At 41.7% G+C, this 23518-nt stretch overlaps 1 protein-coding gene across 1 annotated transcript in view; it reads left to right on the top strand.

Moving 5' to 3' along the window:
- Positions 1 to 22511, top strand: part of bpnt2 (3'(2'), 5'-bisphosphate nucleotidase 2) — a 28675-nt gene extending 6164 nt beyond the window's left edge. Inside the window, exons 2-5 of the mRNA XM_078397424.1 lie at positions 9264 to 9426; positions 15592 to 15687; positions 16176 to 16337; positions 20601 to 22511. Coding sequence (XP_078253550.1) covers positions 9264 to 9426; positions 15592 to 15687; positions 16176 to 16337; positions 20601 to 20875 — 696 coding nt within the window. The 3' untranslated portion in view covers positions 20876 to 22511. The remainder of the gene's footprint in view (positions 1 to 9263; positions 9427 to 15591; positions 15688 to 16175; positions 16338 to 20600) is intronic.
- Positions 22512 to 23518: the final 1007 nt, after the last annotated feature.

The raw sequence follows: 23518 nt of genomic DNA, 5'->3' as shown, positions 1-23518 counted from the left end.
ATTGCTTCTCTCTAGAGATGCTGCCTGTTCCACTCAGTTACTCTGGCTTTTTGTGTCTACCTTTGGTTTAAACCAGCATCTGCAGTTGCTTCCCGCACATTACACAGTTTAACTCCATTCACTGTTCCTTGGGTAATAAAGTTGTCTGTCTAGTTGTCTGTCGTTTGGATGCGAATTGAGAGTAGCCAGCAATAATTGCGTCATAAATGTCACTGAACATCTCCAGTAAAGGGTTATCTCACTGCCTCCCTTTGATATTCAATGTGATGTCATTGTTAAATCCTCCACTATCAACATATTTTTGATAATTATTGACAGTGCTTTAATAAAATGGGTTTCAAATGCTATTGCTTTAAGAACAGATCAGCTTCATATCACACAAAAAACGATTTCTCCAAAGCCTTTCTGTTTTCCACAACTGTGACAGGTGTGTGATGGCTTTATCTCCACTTGCCCGGATAAGGTATCCAGCCATAATCCAGTCTGAAGAAGGGTCTCGACCCGAAACGTCACCCATTCCTTCTCTCCCGAGATGCTGCCTGACCTGCTGAGTTACTCCAGCACTTTGTGAATAAATCGATAAGGTATCCAGCCATCTGTATTCTGGTATTACTAAGCATCTAAGCATTTTGGGTCATTAGCTAAATTTAAAGCCCAGGCTATTATTATCAATACAGAGTAAACATGTGATCTTGTTAACTTTCTGGCAATTAACAAAAAAGCAACATTATAATAAACAGGAAAAAATTGAATAACAGCAATGATTGACTTTCCATTGTAATCACACACAGCAGTGAGTTCACACAGCACAGTCCCACAGAAAGCTTCATGTTAACGACTGGATCTTGTGTGTTTATTGACAAAGATACATATTGGTCAAAATATGGAGGATGTCATCCAAGCCTTGGAAATGTTACTCAAGATCTTTTATATCAAGCTGAGAAGGCATAGAGGGCATAGTTTTAACACCTCATCCAAGCGATGGCATCTCAACATTGCACATGTCTTCAGTCGAGTCACACAGCACGGACATGGGCCTTCGTTGTTGCTGACCCAGATGCCTATCTACGCTAGACCCTTTTGTCCGTGTTTGATCCATATACCTTTAAACCTTTTCTATCCATGAACCTGTCCAAATGTCCCTCAAAAGTTGTTATTGTGCCTGCCTCAACCTCGTTCTCTGGCAGCTCATGTGTTCCACATGTGTCCCGCCCTCTTTGTGAAAAAGCAGCCTCTCGGGTTCCTGTAAAATCTTTTCCCTCTCACTTGAAACATTTCTCCCCTCCAGTTCTTGATTTTCCCAACCCTGGGAAAAGGCTGCTTGCGTTCACCCTATCTATGCCCTTCATGATTTGACACAACTCTGTAAGATCACCCCTCAGTCTCCCAGGAGAAAAGTTCAATTTTAGAAATTGCCTCGCATCTAAATTTCCAATCCCTTTCATAATGCTTGTAAATGACTTTGGCAATTATGCCTACAATGTTGTGATAACTGTCATATGCCCTTGCATTATTGATTGGTGTAAGGTGTTGTGGCAAGATGTACATTTTTTTCCATTTATTTCAAACATTAATTTCACAGATATTTAAATTTAAAGCTCTACGATTAATTTACCATCAACATATTGTGCTATTCAAAATATGACATTTGGAGGAAAGAGAATGTACATGGAAGGAATGGACAATTTAAAGTGTTCTATTTGCAGCAAGGCAAATGTTTCAATTATGGTGCAAAAACCCCCCAAAAGCATGGTTAGATTAAACACTTGTTGAATATATCTGTGAGCTGCAATTAGATAAATACAAAAGGTTCACACCATCCTACTTGCCCCCTATTCCTTCTCCAGTCCCCACCTAAAGTCCAAATTAAAAGTCATAGGAAAATGAATTCATGGTGTGGTATTGTTTGGGAAGGCATATTTCTTGGTTATTCCAATGGTACAATTAAATATTCGTTTGTAAATTAGGCGACTACCTTCGACAGTGATAGCACGATGTATAGAAGGATCTTGGAGTTCAAGTCCATAGCTGTCGTGAAAGTGGCAATGCAATTACTAGTGGTAACGAAAGCATATGGTATGGTCAGGGGCATTGTCTACAGCAGTCAGGAAGTCATTTTGTGGCTTTATAAGACTTTGGTTAGGCCACATTTGCAGTATTTTGTGCAGTTCTGGTCATCCCTTTACAGGAAGGCTTTGGAAAGGGTTCAGAAGAGGTCTATCCATGCTGCCTGGATAGAGGACATCAGCTACAGGAAGAGGTTGGACAGACTTGGATTGTTTTCTCTGGAACATTGAAGTTGAGGGGAGACCTGATATGTTTATTGAATTATGAAAAACATAGATAGCGTAAACAGTCAGAACCTATTTACCAGGGTGGAAATGTCAAAGACCGAAAGGCATAGCTGAGAGGCGCAAAGCTTATAGGAGATGCGTGGATAAAGTTTTTTATACAGAAGTGATGGATGCCTGAACCCACTGCCAAGGGTGGTGGTTGAGGCATGTATGATAGTGTCATTTAAGAAGCTTTTAGATAGGTGCAGGGAATGGAGAGAGATGGATCACATGCAGGTAGAGGAGATTAGTTTAATTTGGCATCATGTTCTGCATGGACATAGTGGGCTGTGAGGCCTATTCCTGTGCTGTACTGTTCAGTGATGTAGAGGTTAGTGATAGAGGGGTATTTTTCTGACTGAAGTCTGTAATAAATGGTGTATCACAGAGATTGATGCTGGCACCTTTGTTGTTTGTAATGTATATAAAAGACTTGGATGTGAATATAATTGGTCTAATTAGTAAGTTTGAAAACTGCATGAAAATTGGAATTGTAGATAATAAAGAAGATTAAGGATACAACGGGACCAGGATCAGCTGAAATTTGTGCAGAGCAATAGCCGATGGAATTTAAGCCAGGCAAGTGTGAGGTAATGCACTTTGGGATGTCAAATTCTGGCAGGACATCAGTAAATGACAGGGATCTGGGGAACATTGGTATGCAGAGGGACTTTGGGGTGCAAGTCCATAGTTCCCTGAACATGCAGCACAAGTGGATACAGTAGTGAAGAAGGCACTTAGTGTGCTTATCTTCACAGGCTGAGGCATTGGTTATAAGAGTTGGGATGTTATGTTGCAGCCGTTGGACTGAATTTGGAGTGTTATGTACAGTTCTGGTCTATAACTGCAGGAGGGAAGTGGTAGCAATAAAGAGAGCGTAGGAAAACTCCTATGAGATGTTGCCTGGAACTATTTAAAAGGTTAGGTTGGCTAGGCTGGGTTTATTCTAACTGGAGCACAGGAGATTGGGGGGGGAATCTTACAGCAGTTTATAAAATTACGAGAGGAATAGATAGGAGTAGGTGGTAAAGAAAGGTAGGGAGGGAGGGGGTGAGGAACGGAGCAGATGAGAGAAGGAATGGTGTTTAGGGATGAGGGAAGGAAGGGGATTTAGGGACGAGGTAAGGAAAGAGGATGAAGTAAGGGAGGGGAGGGAGTGAGTAGGAAGGAAGTGGGGATGAGAGAAGTGATAAGCTGAGGAAAGGAAGAGGGCAGGCGAGGGAGAAGGTGAGGGTAGAGAAGGACATGAGAGGTGAGGGGAGAGGATGTGAGGGGAAGGAAGAAAGACATAAGGAGAAGGATGGGGAGCGGGGCCTTCAGGTGAGATGATGGACAGACCATCTTTCACCATGCCAGGTATCGGTTGTTTGGCTGTTCACCACCCGGCCAGCCCATTGTGGGCAAAACATAAACACTGTAGGAAGACTATAATTCAGGGGAACGGAATTGGGCCATTTAGCCCATCAAGTCTACTTTGCCATTCAACCATGGCTGATCTATTTTCTCTCTCAACCACATTCCATTGTCTTCTTTCTCCCTATAAGCTAATCAAGACCTATTAATCTCTGCCTCAAAAATACCCAATATCTTGACCGCTGTCTGTAGCAATGAATTCCACAGATTCACCACCCATTCCTCCTCATCTCCATTTTGAATGTATGACCTTTTATTCTGATGCTGTGACCTCTGGTTGTTGACTCTCCTATTACTGGAAACATTATTTCCACATCCACTCCATCTAGGGCCTAGATACCAATCATAAAAGCAATGCTTACTAGGCAAATTTCTTCATAAGAAACGAAATTCGTAAAGTGAAACACTTTGTAGTTATAGCAGAGACTGACACTTGAGAGCAGGTTGAAAAAACGAAGGCAACGAAAGCTGTGGGAGCACGGGCGCGGTGTTCGCCTGCGCACAACTGATGCGGCCCGCGTGAAGTCGCATTTTGCCCATTCCGGCCCGTGACCTAAAATGAGTTTGACACCCCTGGCTTGGAGTATATGCGATCCAAGTGTGATAAAAGACGAGTGATAGATGTCCATATTGAAAATGTGGAAGGAACTTGGAATATTTTTTGGACCTATTTTCTCTGTTTCTATGTAATAGTGTATCTTTACAGATAAACCTTTACCTCCCTTTTGGTGCTCTTGGTACCTGCATTATTTTTGTTTGCGTTGTCCTCGTCCTCTTTAATAAACAAATGAAAACGAATGCCAGTCCTGTTGCACTCCTGTATAAAGGCAGGAGAGATTATTAGCACATGTAAATATGTTTTTTTTTAATTGAGTCTCCGCAGAAATTACAATGACACTCAGGAGTAACCTTTCTTGTAACATTGATGTGCGCATCTCCACATTTTATTTTTGTTGGGTGCTTTTCCATTTTTTAAATTAAATTTGACATTTACACTTTTATATCTTTTTAGTTACCAGAAATGGAAAAGGGAGAAAGTTGCAGTAAAAATTCTTGTATTCTTCCCTTCATCATAGACATTCAGTTGCATTATACTTTTTTCCAGTATTTTGCAATTGAAAATAGACTTTCTTTTCCCTTCCCTTTACTTGACTGTTTCAATGGTATGACCCCATGAATCACATTTTTCTGACTCGATTTCCATATCAGGGGCACATAGAATCTTATTATCCCTGTACCTGGACCACACTTTCCTGGAATGAGTATGCCCTATTTCCCTTATTATTTTAATTGTACTAATCATCCACAGACTACAATTCATTCCATCACTCCATGATCTGTTGAGATTCACTATGAAACCTTTGAACATCACATTGCCTGCTCCCTCACCGCTTGCCTCATTCATGGCTGTGATTCTGGGCATCCTTCGGCCAATTATTCAATTTTTCATTACTCTTCCACCCACCCATTGCCCAAAATCTGTCCCCCCCCCCCCCCCCCCCCACCCCACCCCACCCCACCCCTCAACAGCAGTACAATTGCCCCATTGTCACCTGCAAAGCCAGTTCCTCCTATCAGGGCCTTGGGGCAGACAAGAACCATTAGCATCCTCCTGCAGTGTCCATCCAGTGTCCTCAAATGGTAGCAAGAGTATTTCTAGGTGTTATGAGTGTAGCTGATATCACAGTCCATTTATTCTGCTGGTTAATTTTCACTATTTACAAACCTTGGACCTATTTTCATGTCTTTGCATTCCTCTGACGTCGATGCAACCCATGTTTCTACAGATTGTTGCTTGTATTTGAATTTCTGAATATTATTAAATCCTTTTCAAATATTTTCCCTTCTTGCTCAAGTTTTTTCTATTTCCTCCCTGAAGCTGCTGCATCACGCTGATTGCAATTTGTGGCAATGCACCACAATTCAAGCAGCTGTTCTTCAAGCGATAATCTAGTTGGATTATTAAGAGACACGAGTTAGTTAGAACCTAATTATGATTCCATCTATATGCAGAATCATAAAAGTGTGTAGCACAGAAGGGAGTCACTTGGCTCTGATCATGACAGGCAGGTGCAACAACTGGGAATGGAGCATCGATCAGTAAACATGGCCTTCCTGTAGAATGCACCTGCTCTGTCTTATTTCTGTAAATTGTCTGCTTAGAAATTAGTCTGATTGCCAGGGAGTATTTCATAGTAAACTGGATTAGAAAATAATGGGTCAGCAACTGTTGCTGGGGGTGTCACAGAAGCGAATCGGAATATCGACTTTGAAGCTAGGAATGTGTAGACCAAGTCTGATGTCTCTATATAGGAGGGCGTTCTGAAGCACTGATATATAGGAGAGAGCTGTTTGCAAGTTAGGTGCTGTGCCGTTGGCTTAAAAACTCCCACTCAACCAGGCCTCGAGTTTTAAAAGACATTTGCTTCTCTTGCTTTACAATTGACTCATTCCTTCACTCTTGTAGCCCCATCCACCCACTGTTTCTGTATGATTATTAACTGCATGCATTTTGCTGCCTGATATCCTCACTCTTACTTCCTTTTAGCCTTTCCAATTATCCTGATCTTCTCCCTGCCACTCCCTCATTGTCATTAAAATGTTAACTATAATTTTACTTGCTGTTGTATTTGCTTTTAATCCCCCTCGCCATCCACAATACACATTTGATATTTGTCTACTTCTGGTGCGGCACAATTATTTTGCATTTAATTCCATTCTCAGTTTTTTCATTGATAACAAACCTGTTTATTTATCCAATGATTTTAAATCTGATCTTTCTGTTAATCTCACTGACCTTTGCCTTTATTTGTCCAGCACTTTTTAATCCATGGTTCTTCATTATCTGTTCTCGGTTCTACTAATCTCATCAGTTCCTTGTCCAACTCGGTTAAATGACATTTTTTTCCCTTGCTAAACTAGAAACGTTTATGGATCTTGTAACCTAATCTTTAAATATTTGTCAATTTGATCAATTGCATAACTTTATTCCAGTCCTTTCTCAAAAATTTCTCACGACTATTGATCCGTTGTTAGGTCATAGGGAATAGGAGAATTAGGCGTTTCGGCCCATCAAGTCTACTCCGCCATTCAATCATGGCTGATCTATCTCTCCTTCCCATTCTCCTGCCTTCTCCCCATAACCTTGGACACCTGTACAAATCAAGAATCGATCTATCTGCTTTAAAAATATCCACTTGTTCTTTTATATCCCTTTGATTAGCCAGCAAGTCATCTCCCTCCAAGTCCTATCTACCGGCCAGTAAAAAGAATTCCTATTTCTTTGGTTTTAAAATGTATTCCTATGGTGGGAAGGCTAGTGATTATTGCTCATCCCAATTTACCGTGAGAAACACGTAGTGGACCTGTTCTTGGCAGTTTGATACAACTGAGTGGCTTACTAATTTGCATTGTGGTGTTTTGAGAATCAGCCACATTGTTGTGGGAACCAATTTGCTTATGGACCAGAACACTTAAGGGGCACATGTTTGCCTATAGAGAATCAATTGGATTTTACAGCAATTCAACAGCCTCCTAATAAGTAGGGTGGCGCAGTGGCGCAACGGTAGAGTTCCTGTCTTTAGCGCTGGAGATCCGGGTTGGATCCTAACTACAGGTGCTGTCTGTAAGGAGTTTGTACGTTCTCTCCGTGACTGTGTGGGTTTTCTCCGGGTGTTCCAGTTTCCTCCCATGTTCAAAAGACATGCAGGTTTATAGGTTAATTGGCTTCTGTAAATTGCCCCTAGTGTGTAGTATCGAACTCGAGTCCGGGCGATTGTTGGTTGCCTGGGACTCAGTGAGTCGAAGGGCCTGTTCCCACACTATATCTCTAAACTAAAGCTAAACTTTTTAACCAACATTGTACTTTCAGCTGTATTCAAATTCTCCAGCTGCCATTAGGCAATCTGAACTAATTCCCTTGATTTATAAGTTTAGGCCTTCAGGATATTGACCCACTAACATTAATTTCTTGAAACAAATTCATTGATACAGGTATACAAACTTTTGAGAAATGTTCTTCAAATTCCAGAATTGTAACTGACATAAAGTCATAGAGTCATAGAGTGATACAGTGTGGAAACAGGCCCTTTGGCCCAACTTGCCCACACCGGCCAACAATGTCCCAGCTACACAAGTCCCACTTGCTTATGCTTGGTCCATATCTCTCCCAATCTGTCCTATCCATCCTATCCATGTGCCTATCTAACTGTTTCTTAAACGCTGGGATAGTCCCAGCCTCAACTATCTCCTCTGGCAGCCTGTTCCACACACCCACCACCCTTCGTGTGAAAATGTTACCCCTCAGATTCCTATTAAATCTTTTCCCCTTCACTTTGAACCTATTTCCTCTGGTCCTCGATTCCCCTACACTGGGCAAGAGACCCTGTGCATCTACCCGTTCTATTCCCCTCATGATTTTGTACACCTCTCTTTACAAATGTCCTGCATATGCCTACCCCACTCATGTCCCTTGCTACATTGAGGATTTCCGAATGTAAATTCACTGTTCAAACTTGACCAACATATTTGTTACTATTATTATATCACATCTCTCCCTATTAATCCATTGTTCCAGCTCTTCAGCTTTAATACTTAAGACAAGTGATTGAATTCAGAGTCCAAACTTTTGGAACTTAAACTAATTGTAGTTAATTGCTGTTCAGCACAGAAATGGCGGCATGGTGGCGCAGCGGTAGAGTTGCTGCCTTACTGCGCTTGCTGCGCTGGAGACTCGGGTTCGATCCCGATGGGTGCTGTCTGTACGGAGTTTGTACGTTCTCCCCGTGACCATATGGTTTTTTTCTGAGATCTTCGGTTTCCTCCCACACTCCAAAGATGTACAGGTATGTAGGTATGTAGGTAAATTGGCCAGGTAAATGTAAAATTTGTCCCTAATGTGTGTAAGGTAGTGTTAATATGCGGGGATCGCTGGTTGGTGTGGACCCGGTGGGCCGAAAGGCCTGTTTCCGCGCTGTATCTCTAAACTAAATTAAATCCTTTATTCAGAGATTGAAATTTACTGAACCAAGTATAAATGTTAAATATGTACCAATATGCATAACATTGAGCTTGCATATTGGTACGTATATAAAAATTATGAATTCCTTGCATTGGTGTTCCTCTATAAAAATGAAGACAACTTAAGTCTGCGCCAGCACGAGACCCTCATGAAACAAAGTCATTTTCAGGACTTTGTGTAATGACTGATGAGAAAAACAAATCCAAAACAAGCAGGCATTTATGTTGAAATCCTGCCTTGTTTAAAGTACAACTTTTCTTGTGTTCCTGGAGGAGTATCTCATGGTCCAAAATAGTTTACTTTCAGCAGTAAACAAGGGCAGTGTTTATAGAAGGCAAACTTGATAGATTCCTCTAACTACATTATCTTTGTGGAATGGGTCTTTGTTTTGCTGAGCAAAATAGGCAGATTCTGTACCAGGATACTTAATAATAAATTGTACAAGGCATGTGAAATTGACTGTGGGATTAACCTGATCGAAGTTCCCTTTGCACTAGGTGTACTCTGAAGAACACGATACCAGTGCTGTACCAGAAATTGCTCCATGGGATCATGTAATTCCAAAGGAAATCCTGGACAAAATGACCACAACTGAAGAAGTCTTCTCTGACAGCATTACAGTATGGATTGATCCCCTAGATGCCACCCAGGAATATACAGGTGTGACATCTATCATTGAGTTTTTTTATATTTGAAATCAGGAAGTGAAGTAAAATTATTAAATTGTAACTTTTGATTATAATTATTTATGGTCATTGTCTGTGAGAAAATCAATTCTTACCATGTGCAATTTAAATGATAATTTTGCGTTTAGACTGGTGCACTGTTTGTGACATTGATCAAAAGTCAAAGGATATGTTCTGGTACTTTGATATCGTGATATTGTATTTTTCTGTGTGCACGTGTGTTTGTCTCCACCTCTCCCTCTTTCCCCACATCTGTACAATTTTTCTTCCATTGTAGTTTTCTGCCTTTCTGTTTATTTTACACTATTCTATAGATGCCTTATGTTGTCCTTTTAAAGGTGGAAGATGTAGAGGTGCAGTTAGTGTGTAGTTTTGCCTTAGCTCCAGCAATTCAGGTTGGACCCTGACCTTGAGTACTACATGTGTAGAGTTTGCATATTTAACTTATGACTATGTGAGTTTTCCATGGGTGCCCTGACATGTTGGTAAATGCAAGTTAACCTTTTATATATGTGAATATAGAATCTGGAGGGAGTTGACAGAAAAGGTAAGGAAAATAGGTTAAGGTTTGTGAAGCAACTGGATTGCTCTGAGAGCCATCGTAGACTCGATGGGCCAAAATGGCCACCTATGTGGTCAAGAAAGAGGACATTTTGATTATAGGATATTGGGTTTGTTTGATGGCAATTTATGCTGGAAGATTGCATGTGGGTAGGAAAGAATACAGTATGGATATTTCGTTAAAAAAGTATGAAATGATGGTTGAAAGTAGAATCCATTAGAGGTAAGATTTGAGAATGCAGATGAAAATTAGTAAACAAGAAATAGTGAGGGATTGGAAGATGGAAGAAGAGTGAGTTTTTGGGGTATTGTGTCATTTCTGGGATAGAATCTAGTGAATCTGGTGACCAAAGACTGATATTGTTACAGACAACACTTCACATGCAAATGTAAACATAGAAAATAGGTGCAGGAGTAGGCCATTTGGCCCTTCGAGCCAGCACTGCCATTCAATATGATCATGGCTGATCATCCTATATCAGTACTCCATTTCTGCTTTCTCCCCATATCCCTTGATTCCATTAACCCTGAGAGCTATATCTTATTTTCTCTTGAAAACATCCAGTGAAATTGCCTCCACTGCCTTCTGTGTCAGAGAATTCCACAGATCCACAACTCTGGGTGAAAAAGATTTTCATCGTCTCAATCCTAAATGGCCTCCCCCTTATTCTTAAACTGTGACACTATTTTTGCATTATGGGGATGAATTTAAATTCCTGGTCTCGTATAGTGCCTTTCATGTAAATTAAAAGATGTACTGATTTAAAATAATCTGAATTTTGAGAACAATTTTATTAATAGTTCCTTTCAGCTTGTTTTATAATCAGAATGGGTAGTTTAAAAGTAGAGAAAAAAATCACATGAAAGTCATTGGAGAAAAGGCTTATTAAAAATGAAAGAAAGATTAAGGGAAAAGAAATCAGAATTGAGGCTATTTAACCAGTGTGATTTTGTACTCCATAACTGATTTCCTACACAGAATATAAAATATATTTTGCCTGTAAATTTGTCATTTTGCTGAACTAGATCAGTATTAGACTGCGACCTGCTGTGTATAATTTATCATCCCTAGCTTTTTATCATGTTTGTAATTCCTGCCATGTGTGCTTTTACTGCATTTCATCCCTCTTTGCTGGTAGTTTGTCAAGGGGCAGCTTATAAATGTGAAGTAAAAGCTCATTAGATTAAAAGTTATAGGCCAAGCAGAGGAGGAGGAGAAGGATTTTGGTTACTTATTGGCTGGTTCAGAACAGGACTAATTGAGCAGGACCGTAGTGGATGTGTGTAGGAGAATGGTAAAGTGGCCAGTTGTTAAAATGCTGTAGTCATCATAAAAGGGCATGAAGGGTTAAGGTGCCTTTACCTCAATGACATTAAACACTGTTGCTGATTTTGATCAGAGCTATTTTGGGAGGCCTCAATAACTCCAAAGCCTTTTGAGAAGAATATGAGATTAACAAGAGTGATCATTTGAAATGGAGGAGGGTTTTGAGGGGGATAATGATTTGAAGTAGAGGAGAATAAATTTGAGGAAAGCAGCTTTTTACAACATCTACTGATGGCATTGAGCAATTTAGTGGAAATGGAATTGAGGAAGGAGGAGCTGGAATTTTTGAATGCATTCAGTTAACAGACAGTAGGGGGAAAGGTGAAGAAAAACTTGACTTTGGAACAAGGACTGTGGAAGCACTAGACATTTGGTTTAAATGAGAAGAAGGGATGCCAGAGGTGGGACATTGGAACTGTTTGCAGTTGTTAGTGGAGAACACAAGATTGAAGGCCAGAACAGCTACAAGCAATAGCGGTTTAAGTCAAGTCAAGTCAAGTCAATTTTATTTGTATAGCACATTTAAAAACAACCCACGTTGACCAAAGTGCTGTACATCTGATTAGGTACTAAGGGAAAAAAAAAGAAACATACAGTTGCACGCAAACAGTTCACAGCGCCTCCTCAATGAGCCTCAAACGCTAGGGAGTAGAAATAGGTTTTGAGCCTGGACTTAAAGGAGTCGATGGAGGGGGCAGTTCTGATGGGGAGAGGGATGCTGTTCCACAGTCTAGGAGCTGCAACCGCAAAAGCGTGGTCACCCCTGAGCTTAAGCCTAGACCGCGGGATAGTGAGTAGTCCCAAGTCGGCCGACCTGAGGGACCTGGAGTTAGAGAGGGGGGTTAGAAGATTTTTGATGTAGGGGGGGGAATGTCCATTTAGGGCTTTATACGTGAATAGGAGGAGCTTGAAGTTGATTCTGTACCGTACAGGGAGCCAGTGGAGAGAGGCCAGAATCGGGGTGATGTGGTCCCTTTTACGGGTACCCGTCAGGAGTCTCGCTGCGGCGTTTTGGACCAGTTGCAGGCGGGACAGGGAAGATTGGCTGATCCCAGTGTATAGGGAGTTGCAGTAGTCTAGGCGGGAGGAAATGAAAGCGTGAATGATTTTTTCTGTGTCGTCGAATTGGAGGAAAGGTTTGATTTTAACTATGGTTCGAAGTTGGAAGAAGCTGGCTTTTACCACAGCGTTGACTTGCTTATCAAATTTTAATGCAGAGTCAAATATCATGCCGAGGTTTTTGACATGCGGTTTGACTAGGCAGGATAGACTTCCAAGACTGCCTGTTATCGATTTGATGGAGTCGGGGGGGCCGAATAGGATGACCTCAGACTTGCTCTCATTTAATTGGAGGAAGTTCTGTGCCATCCAACATTTTCTGTCCTCAAGGCAGTGTAAGAGGCTGTTTAAATTTGACTGGTTGTTGGGTTTCAGGGGGAGGTAAAGCTGAGTGTCATCGGCATAGCAGTGGAAAGAAATGCCGTGCCTTTGAATGATTTGGCCAAAGGGGAGCATGTATAGAGAGAAGAGAATGGGGCCTAGGATGGAGCCTTGTGGAACTCCGCAGGAGAGGCTAGCTGGAGCAGAGGAATAACTGCCTATGTTGATGGCGAAACTCCTATCTTTGAGGTACGAAGCGAACCAGCTCAGGGCAGTGCCATCAATGCCAACCGCGTACCGGAGACGGTCAATAAGGATGGTGTGGTCCACTGTATCAAACGCTGCGCTGAGGTCGAGAAGGAGCAGGATTGCACAGTCGCCGGTGTCGATGGCGAGAAGCAGGTCGTTGTGTACCTTCAACAAGGCAGACTCTGTGCTGTGGTGGGCTCTGAAACCTGACTGGAAACTTTCCAGGATGGTGTATTGGTGCAGGTAGGGCACTAATTGGTTTAGAATTGCCTTTTCAAGGACTTTTGACAGGAATGGCAGTTTGGAAATGGGTCTGTAGTTGCTAGGCAAGGTGGGGTCTAGGTTAGGTTTTTTCAGTAGGGGCTGGACCACCGCGTGCTTGAAACTGGTTGGAACAGTGCCAGTGGCCAGAGAACTGTTGATAATAGAGAGGATGCTGGGACCGGCTATTGCAATGACATCCTTCAGAAGGGCAGTGGGGGCAGGATCAAGGGGGCAGTTTGCAGGTTTCATAGCGGAGACAAGCTTTGCAAGGGAGGATAGAGTGACGGGTTGGAAGCAGTCCAATTTAGATGAACAGACTAGTGAGACAGCTAGGTCACGGGTGGGAGGGGAAATGTTCATTCTAATGTTCTCAACTTTGGTGGTGAAAAATTTAGCGAATTCTTCGCACTTAGCAGGGGACCCAACTAAGCTGGTACTGGGGGCGGGACATATGACAGAGGTAATTGTTCTAAATAGGACCTTGGAGTTATGAGTTTTTGGAAATAAGGTCGGAGAAGTATTGTGCTCTAGCAGACTTTACTGCTTCCTGGTATTTGAGAAGATTGTTTCTCAGAATTTCGAAGGAAATATGAAGCTTGTCACATTTCCACCTCCTTTCTGATTTTCTGCACTCCCTTCTTAGGGCTTTGGTGGTGTCATTGAGCCACGGCCGACCTTTGGGCTTAGGCTTTTTCATTTTAAGGGGAGCGATAGAATCCAGGATGGAAGAGCAAGTGATATTAAATAAAGAGGCGAGATCTTCAGTGCTGAGATGGGGGGGAGAGGCCTCAATAGTGCAGATGTTGTGGGCAGCTGTGAGAGCCTCGGAGAATTTACTGGCAGTCAATGAATTTATGTCGCGGGAGTAGCGGAGGGAGATGAGATTTTGTGGGAGATAAAGGCAGAGATGCGTCAAAAATGATAGCGCTATGGTCCGATAGACAGGCTTCAGTAGTTTCAATGTTGTTGATTGGGAATCCGGACGATAACAATAGGTCGAGAGTATGGCCTAACTTGTGAGTGGGTCCCGTGGTGTGAAGAGTCAGATTGAAGGACTCAACCAGGTGCATAAATTCACTCACAAGAGGCTTAGTGGGACAGCAAACATGAATATTAAAGTCACCAAGAATCATGATCCGGTCAGTGGTATCACAGTAAGTGGTTTAGTCAGATCTGACTCCAGCCTCTGTTCTGCAGAACATCTAATTAAGTTCCTGAAACAAAATATCTGTCCTCCCCTTTGAATGGTTTTCACAGTTGAACACAATATCACAGCCTAACCCCACCTGAATCTGCTAATGAAATATGATTTTCAGTCTGCTGATACCTGAATAAGTCAATTGTTTCCATTCTCTCAAAACGCTACCGTGTAAGAACAATAGTCAATAGTCAAACTATTTGTCACATACACATAAATGTGCAGTGAAATGAAAAATTACCCGCAGTTCAACAATAAGACCAATAAAAATAAGCAATAAAAATGCAATAACACATACAATCATAAACCAACACCAAACAAAAGAAACATCCATCACAGTGAGTCTCCTCCAGTCACCTCCTCTGTGTGATGGAAGGCCAGAATATCTTTTCTCTTCCCCTGCCGTCTTCTCCCGCGGTCAGGCTGTTGGAGTTGCCACATCGGGGCGGTCGGGGCTCCCGACATTGAAGCGCCGCGCCGGACGGTGAAAGGTCCACGGCGGGCCGACCCAAGCCCCGCGATCCGGGGCGGGCGAAGACGCTGCCGCTGCCGGAGCTCCCGATGTCGGCCCCCATCCAGGGGCCTGTGGGCTTCCGACGTCCAGGTGGCCCGCGCCGAAGCCTCCGGAGACGAGTCGCAGCCGCTCCCGCCGGATCCGAAGGCAGCCAGCGCCGCAGGTGGTGAGTCCGGTCCGCGGGCTCTGCGAACCAGAGCCCAGGTGGTCCCAGCTGGAGCCCGCCAGCTCCAGGTGCATGGCCGATGGTAGGCTGCAGCGGGAACGGAGACACGACACAGAAAACAAAGGTCGGGTCTCTGTTCGGGAGAGACACTTTTACAGTCTCCCCCCCCCCCCCCCCACATAACACACAACTGCAAACACTACATCGTATTTAAACTACAATTAAGACAAAAACAACAAAAAACACAAAAGACAAACGGACTGCAGGCAAGCCGCAGCTGCGAGGGCAGCGCTGGCTCCTCCTAACTAACAGGTCGGCCATTTGTCACTTCATTTGGGTATGTCCAGGGTTGCCTTAAAAAGAAATCTGTAATTAAAACAAGTAATTGCGTACCATTGCAGAACAAAATGGGAATACAACATTTTAATGTTCCAGCAAATGCATATGAATAAATTACCTATTGTTTTCACCTTTATGTAGAAAAGCTGTTGCAATACGTTACCACAATGGTGTGTGTAGCCGTGAATGGGAAACCAATTATTGGTGTAATACATATGCCATTTGCTGATTTTACAGGTATGGAAAGCAATTGCATTTCAAAATTCAGTTTAATAAAGTTTGTACCTTGTTATTTACCATCCTTCTTACCAGCTTTCTTAATGTATATATATTTTTTCTAATATTTCCATTTTTGTTTACAGTTCACAGTAATATAAAATGTTTGTAATTAATTTGGTAAAGCAATCTAGGAATATAACCTTTATCTGAATTAGATTGTCTCTATTTTTTCCTTATGCTCAATTTACTATGGATTGTTTTTTAATTTTTAATTTTAATCCCTTCATATTTGTAGAGTTCCCCCTTGCCTTAAACCTATGCCCTCTGGTTCTTGATTCCCCTACTCTGGGCAAGAGGCTCCTGTGTAACTACCTGGTCTATTCCTCCCATGATTTTGCATACAATGCAATTGTGACCATTTAAAAAAAGTATTTTAAATATTTAAAATGCATTCTGCACAAACTGGATCTACTTGTTTGTCTAAATGATAATTCTCTCTCTGGCAGCATGGGCAATGGTACATGGAGGATCAAACGTGAGCGTGCGCAAATCGTACAATGAGAATAATCCCAAAGTTATAATTTCCCGATCACATACAGGCACTGGTAAAGCATTTGCTCAGAAAGCATTTGGCAATGACACTGAAATTAGAGAAGCTGGAGGGGCAGGTAAGATTGGATGAAAAATACAGCATTTTAAGATGTTTTTATTTTTCACATTTTACTGAGTTCAGAAAAGTGGTCTGAAATTTAAGCTAATTCATCTTGTGGAAACTCAATGAGACCGGTAGAAGGTGATTTTGCATGATCAGATAAAGTAGTGTTGAAATCAACAAACTGAACAAACTCGGTGGAAGTGGTAAGTTCAGTATTGTCACTGTGCAGTCTGTCCATTAGCAGTGATCATCAGGAGTCTTTAACAGTCAAATGGTCGAACTGATGCCTCACATCGGCTGACATTGGAAAAGATGAATTTCAAACTGCAGAGGGTGCTGCTTCTCTGAGGGCAGTGTTCCTGAAGAACTGCTGTTTTAGGATTGGTTCCAATTCTAGAGCAAAGCTGATGGCAGGGATCTAGAACATAGAAACATAGAAAACAGGTTCTTTTGGCCCTTCGAGCCAGCGCCGCCATTCATTGTGATCATGGCTGATCATCCACAATCAGTAACCTGTGCCTACCTTCTCCCCATATCCCTTGATTCCGCTAGCCCCTGGGGCTCTATCCAACTCACTTTTAAATTCATCCAGTGAATTGGCCTCTACTGCCCTCTGTGACAGAGAATTCCACAAATTCACAACTCTCTGGGTGAATTTTTTTTTTTTCTCATCTCAGTTTTAAATGGCCTCCCCTTTATTCTTAGACAGTGGCCCCTGGTTCTGGACTCCCCCAACATTGGGAACATTTTTCCTGCATCTAGATGTGTCCAGTCCTTTTATAATTTTTATATGTTTCTATGAGGTCCCCTCTCATGCTTCTAAATTCCAGTGAATACAAGCCCAGTCTTTCCAATCTTTCCTCATATGACAGTCCCGCCATCCTGAGGATTAACCTCGTGATCCTACGCTGCACTGCCTCAATAGCAAGGATGTCCTTCCTCAAATTACGAGACCAAAACTGCACACAATACTCCAGATGTGGTCTCACCAGGGCCCTGTACAACTGCAGAAGGTCCTCTTTACTCCAAAACTCAAATCAATAAGACAATAGGTGCATGAGTAGGCCATTCAGCCCTTCGAGCCAGCACCAGCACCGCCATTCAATGTGATCATGGCTGATCATTCACAATCAGTACCCCGTTCCTGCCTTCTCTCCATACCCTCTGACTTCACTATATTTAAGAGCTCTATCTAGCTCTCTCTTGAAAGCATCCAGAGAATTGGGCTCCACTGCCTTCTGAGGCAGAGAATTCCACAGATTTACAACTCTCTGACTGAAAAAGTTTTTCCTCATCTCTGTTCTAAATGTTCTACCCCTTATTCTTAAACTGTGGCCCCTGATTCTGGACTCCCCCAACATTGGGAACATGTTTCCTGCCTTTAACGTGTCCAATCCCTTAATCTTATATGTTTCAATAAGATCCCCTCTCATCCTTCTAAATTCCAGCGTATACAAGCCTAGTTGCTCCAGTCTTTCAACATACAGCAGTCCCGCCATTCCGGGAATTAACCTAGTGCACGCCCTCAATAACAAGAATATCCTTCCTCAAATTTGGAGACCAAAACTGCACACAGTACTCCAGGTGCGGTCTCACTAGGGCCCTGTACAACTGCAGAAGGACCTCTTTGCTCCGATACTCAACTCCTCTTGTCATAAAGGCCAACATGCATTTGCGTTCTTCACTGCCTGCTGTACCTGCATGCTAACTTTAAATGACAAGGACACCCAGATCTCTTTGTACTTCCCCATTTCCTATCTTGACCCCATTCAGATAATAATCTGCCTTCCTGTTCTTACCACCAAAGTGGATAACCTCCTATTTATCCATATTAAACTTCATCTGCCATGGTCTTGTTATGAAACTCTTATACTCAAATCCTCTCGTTATGGAGAACATAGAGAAAATGATCAAAAATACTTAAGATAGACACAAAATGCAGGAGTAACTCAGCGGGACAGGCAGCATTTCTGGATAGAAGGAATGGGTGACGATTTGGGGATTGAGACCCTTCTTCAGACTAAATACTTGTCTGATTTAAAATAAAATAATCCAAAATGTGGAGATTTGGGATCTTTGTTAGATTTATTTCAAGTTTGAGTTTATTGTCATATGCACGAGTATGGCAAGGCACAAGTACAATGAAATATCTTGCTTGCAGCAGCGTCACGGGCACATAATCTCAGAAAAATGCACATAAATAAATTATACATAAATTATACAAGATTTAAAGAGACGGAAGACTGTATGGGAAAACATGGCAACAATGCAAAAACATAATTGGAAAAGGAAAAAAACCCAAGTTCATAGCAGTGCAAGTGTTGGGCCATAGCGTTCCATTCCTGAGGTAGAGTTCGGGTTGTGTAGAATCTGATAGTTGTAGAAAGTAGGGATAAGGGAAATGAGAGATGTCTCGTCACCCATTCCTTCTCTCCAGAGATGCTGCCTGTCCTGCTGAGTTACTCCAGCTTTTTGTGTCTATCTTTGGTTTAAACCAGCATCTGCAGTTCCTTCCTACACAGTTGCAGAAAGTAGTTGTTTCTGAAACTGGTGGTGTCGAGGTTTAGGCGCCTGTATTTCCTGGCTGATGGTAATGGAGAAAAGAGTGGATGGTAGGAATTATTAATTATAGATGCCTTCTTGAGGTAGTGCCTTGTGGGGATGCTATAAATGGAGGGGAGGGCGGTACCCATGATGGAGCGGACTGAGTCCACTACTCTGTGCAGCCTCTTGTGTTCCTGTGCATTGGAATTGCCATACAAGGTCACGGAGCAATTAATCGGGAAACTTTGTATGAAAAGATACGATAGAACTTTATTTATCCCAGGAAGGAAATTGATCTGCCAACAGTCACAAAAACCCCCCAACATGAAACATGAAATTAAAGTGACGAGTGGAAAGGGGTGGGGATGTGCAAAGATTGGGGAGGGGGTGGGGGTGGGGGGAGGGGAATCAGTCTCAGTCTACCCCATGACAGAAGGGGGAGGAGTTGTGCAGTTTGATAGCCACAGGGAAGAAGGATCTCCTGTGGCGTTCTGACCTGCATCTTGGTACAACCAGTCAGCTGCTGAAGGTACTCCTCGGGTTGACCAGTGTGTCATGGAGGAGGTGAGCTGTGTTGTCCAGTATGCTCTACAGTTTAAGGAGCATCCTCCCCTCCAAGACCACCTCCCATGAATCCAACTCCACCTCCAGAACGGAGCCAGCCTTCCTGATGAGTTTGTTCATCCTATTGGCGTCCGCGGCCTTCACCCTGCTGCCCCAGCACACGGCAGTGAAGAAGCTGGCACTGGCTACCACCGATTGGTAGAACAGCTGCAGCATCTTACTGCAGACGTTGAAGGAGCAGAGCCTCCTCAAAAGGTACAGCCGGCTTTGTCCCTTGTATGGGGCCTCAGCATTCCTGGACTAGTCCAGTTTACTGACTAGTCTATGTACAGTACATCTGTAAAGCATTGTTAGAGAATTCAGAGACTTACTGAATCTCTTTAAACTTGAAAGTCGAGGTGCCGGTGACCCGCTTCTGATTACATCTGTATTCTGGGCCCAGGACAAGTCATCTATGGTATTAATGCCCAGGAATTTGAGGCTGCTAACTTTCTAGACCACTGATCCTCCAATAAAAAACTGGTGCACGATCTCCTGGCTTCCCCTTTCTGAAGTCAACAATCAGTCTGAAGAAGGGTCTCGACCCGAAATGTCACCCATTCCTTCTCTCCCGAGATGCTGCCCGACCTGCTGAGTTACTCCAGCACTTTGTGAATAAATACCTTTGATTTGTACCAACATCTGCAGTTATTTTCTTATACAATCAGTTCCTTGGTCTTGTTGACATTGAGCATGAGGTTTTTGTTGAGGCAACACTCAATCAGATGATCTTTCTCTCACCTGTAGTCTAAAGGGCCTAAAGGGAATATCGCGATGTTTCCGAAGACAGTGTAATCTCTTAGCCAGGTGCTAGTTTCACAAAAAAAGTAACTTGTATCAACCTGACTCGGCATTGTCGTGGTTATTGTCGTAGGGTAAAAGAAAATTTTGGCGATGTGCTACAACTTTTGACAGTCACCTTAAAAATTGTGTAACTGGGACAGGCCCTTAACTCATCAGCAATGGTGATTCGGCCAACCACAGTGATGTCAGTAAATTTGTAGGTGGCATTAAAGCTGAAATTAGCTACACAGGCTTGGTTGTAAAGAGAGTAGAACAAGGGGGAATTCTTGACTGAATTTAAATGTTTGTTAGTGAATAGTTACTAACATCTTACAATTTTCTATAGGTTATAAAGTCCTGTCCCTGCTGAATATTCCTGATGATAAACAACCAGACCATGCTGACGTGTATCTACATGTAACCAATATCAAGAAGTGGGACATCTGTGCTGGCAATGCTGTTTTGGACGCACTTGGTGGTCAAATGACCACTCTCCAAGGAAACCCGATTGACTATACTGATAGTGAGTTGAATGAAGGTGGAATTTTGGCCAGCATTGGTGTCTCTCACAAAATATTGCTTGAAAAATTGCCAGATTTGAAATCTGTTAAAACACAGTAGAACTTTCCAACTAGTTATTGGAATGTAAAAGCAAAAATAAATGCTTATAATTGGTCCGATTTAATCTTTATCATGCGCTTGGAATCATTGAACAGATTTATATGTGTGAAGATGAGAATTTAGATGTGGGTGGAATTGCAGAGCAAGAAATGGGTTTCAGTAGGACCAATTCTGATTTAAAAATTGCAAATTTGGGCAGGTGAGCAGTTTTGTATAAACAGTAGCCAAATTTAATGTATTCATGTGAATGTCTTTTTTTGTTAAGTTAAGTTATGGGTGTAGAATGATGAAACTTGTAATTCCAGTTCTATTATATTCAATTTATGGTTTAAACTATGGATGAAGTGTACTGTTAAAGAAGACTGAATTTTTTTAATAACCTTCACAAAAACAGGAATTGAAAGTATCCACATCAAGAAAATGTTTTCTTTTGTGGCTTTCCAAGATCCTGAACCTATAGTAAACGAGTTAAAACTAGTGTAATCATTCTATTGTATTCTAAGGTCATATTTGAATTGAACCTGGTTTATGTATTTTGACACAATGTCTTTATTTAAATGATTACTGCGAAATAGGTTGCCAATAATGAATGATTAGACGTGCAAGACTACATTAAGTGGGAAGATCTTAACGCACTGGAATCTTTGTTTTTTTTGCATCCTATCTCTTCATATTTCTCCCAAAGTCACTGCCTTATGTGTTTAGAATTGATCCTGGGTACCATGAATAAAGAACCAATCGCTGATAGTGAGTGATGGTAATTTGGCTTTTCCAGCAGGCTCCACTGCTTTGTGATTAGGAACTGGAATACTGTTAGAAACTAGTCAGAGAATCACCCTTTGCTGTTCCACTGAAATTGACCACCCCAGCACAGAGTGAGGTTTGAAACTTGTGTACCCAGGTAACATTCATACAGCTGGTTACTGTTTTATTACCAATTCAGCAATCAATGGCAGCTGCCAGAATTCTGCTTTATCGAATTTTAATTTTTTTAATATTAAAACGATCCAATATACATATACCTTGCAGTTCCAGCACAGTCCGATTTTACATTTTGAAGGTAAACTTTAAGGAACCAATTACAAAAACGTGCTGTGAGAATCAAATTTGTCCAAAATATCTTGGCTTTTGTTTCAGAAATGAAGATTGTTACTCTTTCCACAATTGAATAGCCCCAGCTAAATGGTGCAAATCTTGTGTTTTGATTTGCTGGGATTCCTTCTTATCCGTACTTACTCTAAACATCTTTCTGTCCAAATGCCATTTGTATTTTCAGACAAAGCTTCATAGTTACTCAGTGGTTTAACTCTCTATGTAAATAGAAGTATTTGTGGAACTAAAGTAGTTTTTTTGTGTGCTATTATTGTAAAGTATAATCCAAAGGTGATTGTTATTTTTCAGATTTTGTAATTTATTGATTTTAGACAGCTTTGGATTTGCATTCTTACTCGGCTTGAGATCTCGATTAGAAAGTATTTTAATTTTCAGCTTTCCTATTGCAGTGGTTACATTATCTTATTTTTGTTAATGAATAGGTTGCCTACACTTTGAAAATAATGCTTCTGCTTTAGATTACATTACAGAGTTTAATATTATGGTTTTATGTGTGTCTTGATAAAAATTGTCCATTTACAAATCTCTTGGAGGACTCAACATTTATTCAATGTGATACTTCAGAAATCCCAGGTTTGTTCCCTCGGGTTTTCTGAAATAAGGGGATGGATTTTGTCGAGGCGTTGCAATTAGCATCAGTAGCTCTACTTGGGAAGAGATGTTGTTTGGTTTCCTGCTTCCCCATCATCATCTTTTGTCCACTTCTAGAATTGTGCTTTTTTGATACTTGTGAAGCTCTTCTGTCAAGCACCATTTCTGCCTTTGGACACTATAAAGGCAACTGTGACTAAGAAGCCATTCGAGGAAGAAACTGTGGAATTATAATCAACCGAGAATGCAACACCAGAATGATGTGGGATGGAAATAAAAGTGTAATGAAGTTGGAGAAGAGGTGGTTATCCCCTCTGCCAAAGTAGCAACTTTGTAAGTGTAAAACCTAAAACATTAATAACCGTGTAATATAGACTATCTCCATTCTGAGTGCAAGTACACTGATCCTGATTGTCTCTGTCCTGCAGAGCACTTATCTGTTACAACTTTCTTGGTCCTGGGAAAAATATTTTTACAAAAAAAACATTATAAAACAAAATAAAAGAATAAAATTATCAAAACTTACTGGGTTGTGGAATGTGTCCAGAGCGTTTGCTGAGTGTGGCCAAGTTGTTCATGTTTATTCTGCTGATGAGTGTACCCATTTAATGAGGCCCCATTTAGCGCTCGCAAATTTGGCATTCTTGTTTCTGGGAAAGCATTCTGAGTGCTGAGTGAAATACGAGCATGTGCAACTGAAAGGACTTGTTGAATTTTGTCAACTCTAAAGAATCTATTGCAAGTATAAATGTGTTTTTGTTTATGCTGCTGAGAAATTCAGGAAACTTATTCATCAATGCGAGTTATTGTTTTGAAAGGATATTATGTGCATTAACCCACTAAAGAAACACGTATGTAAACAGATTATTTTTAACCTGGCCAGGGCATGTCTACCACTTCCCCTCAGCCAACATTACAGAAATGGCTTGTATGGTCATT

This window comes from Rhinoraja longicauda, chromosome 4 (genome assembly GCF_053455715.1).
Source record: "Rhinoraja longicauda isolate Sanriku21f chromosome 4, sRhiLon1.1, whole genome shotgun sequence".
Taxonomy (NCBI): Eukaryota; Metazoa; Chordata; class Chondrichthyes; order Rajiformes; family Arhynchobatidae; genus Rhinoraja; species Rhinoraja longicauda.
The sequence above is the reverse complement of the archived record's forward strand: the minus strand, read 5'-3'. Positions and strand labels throughout refer to the sequence as shown.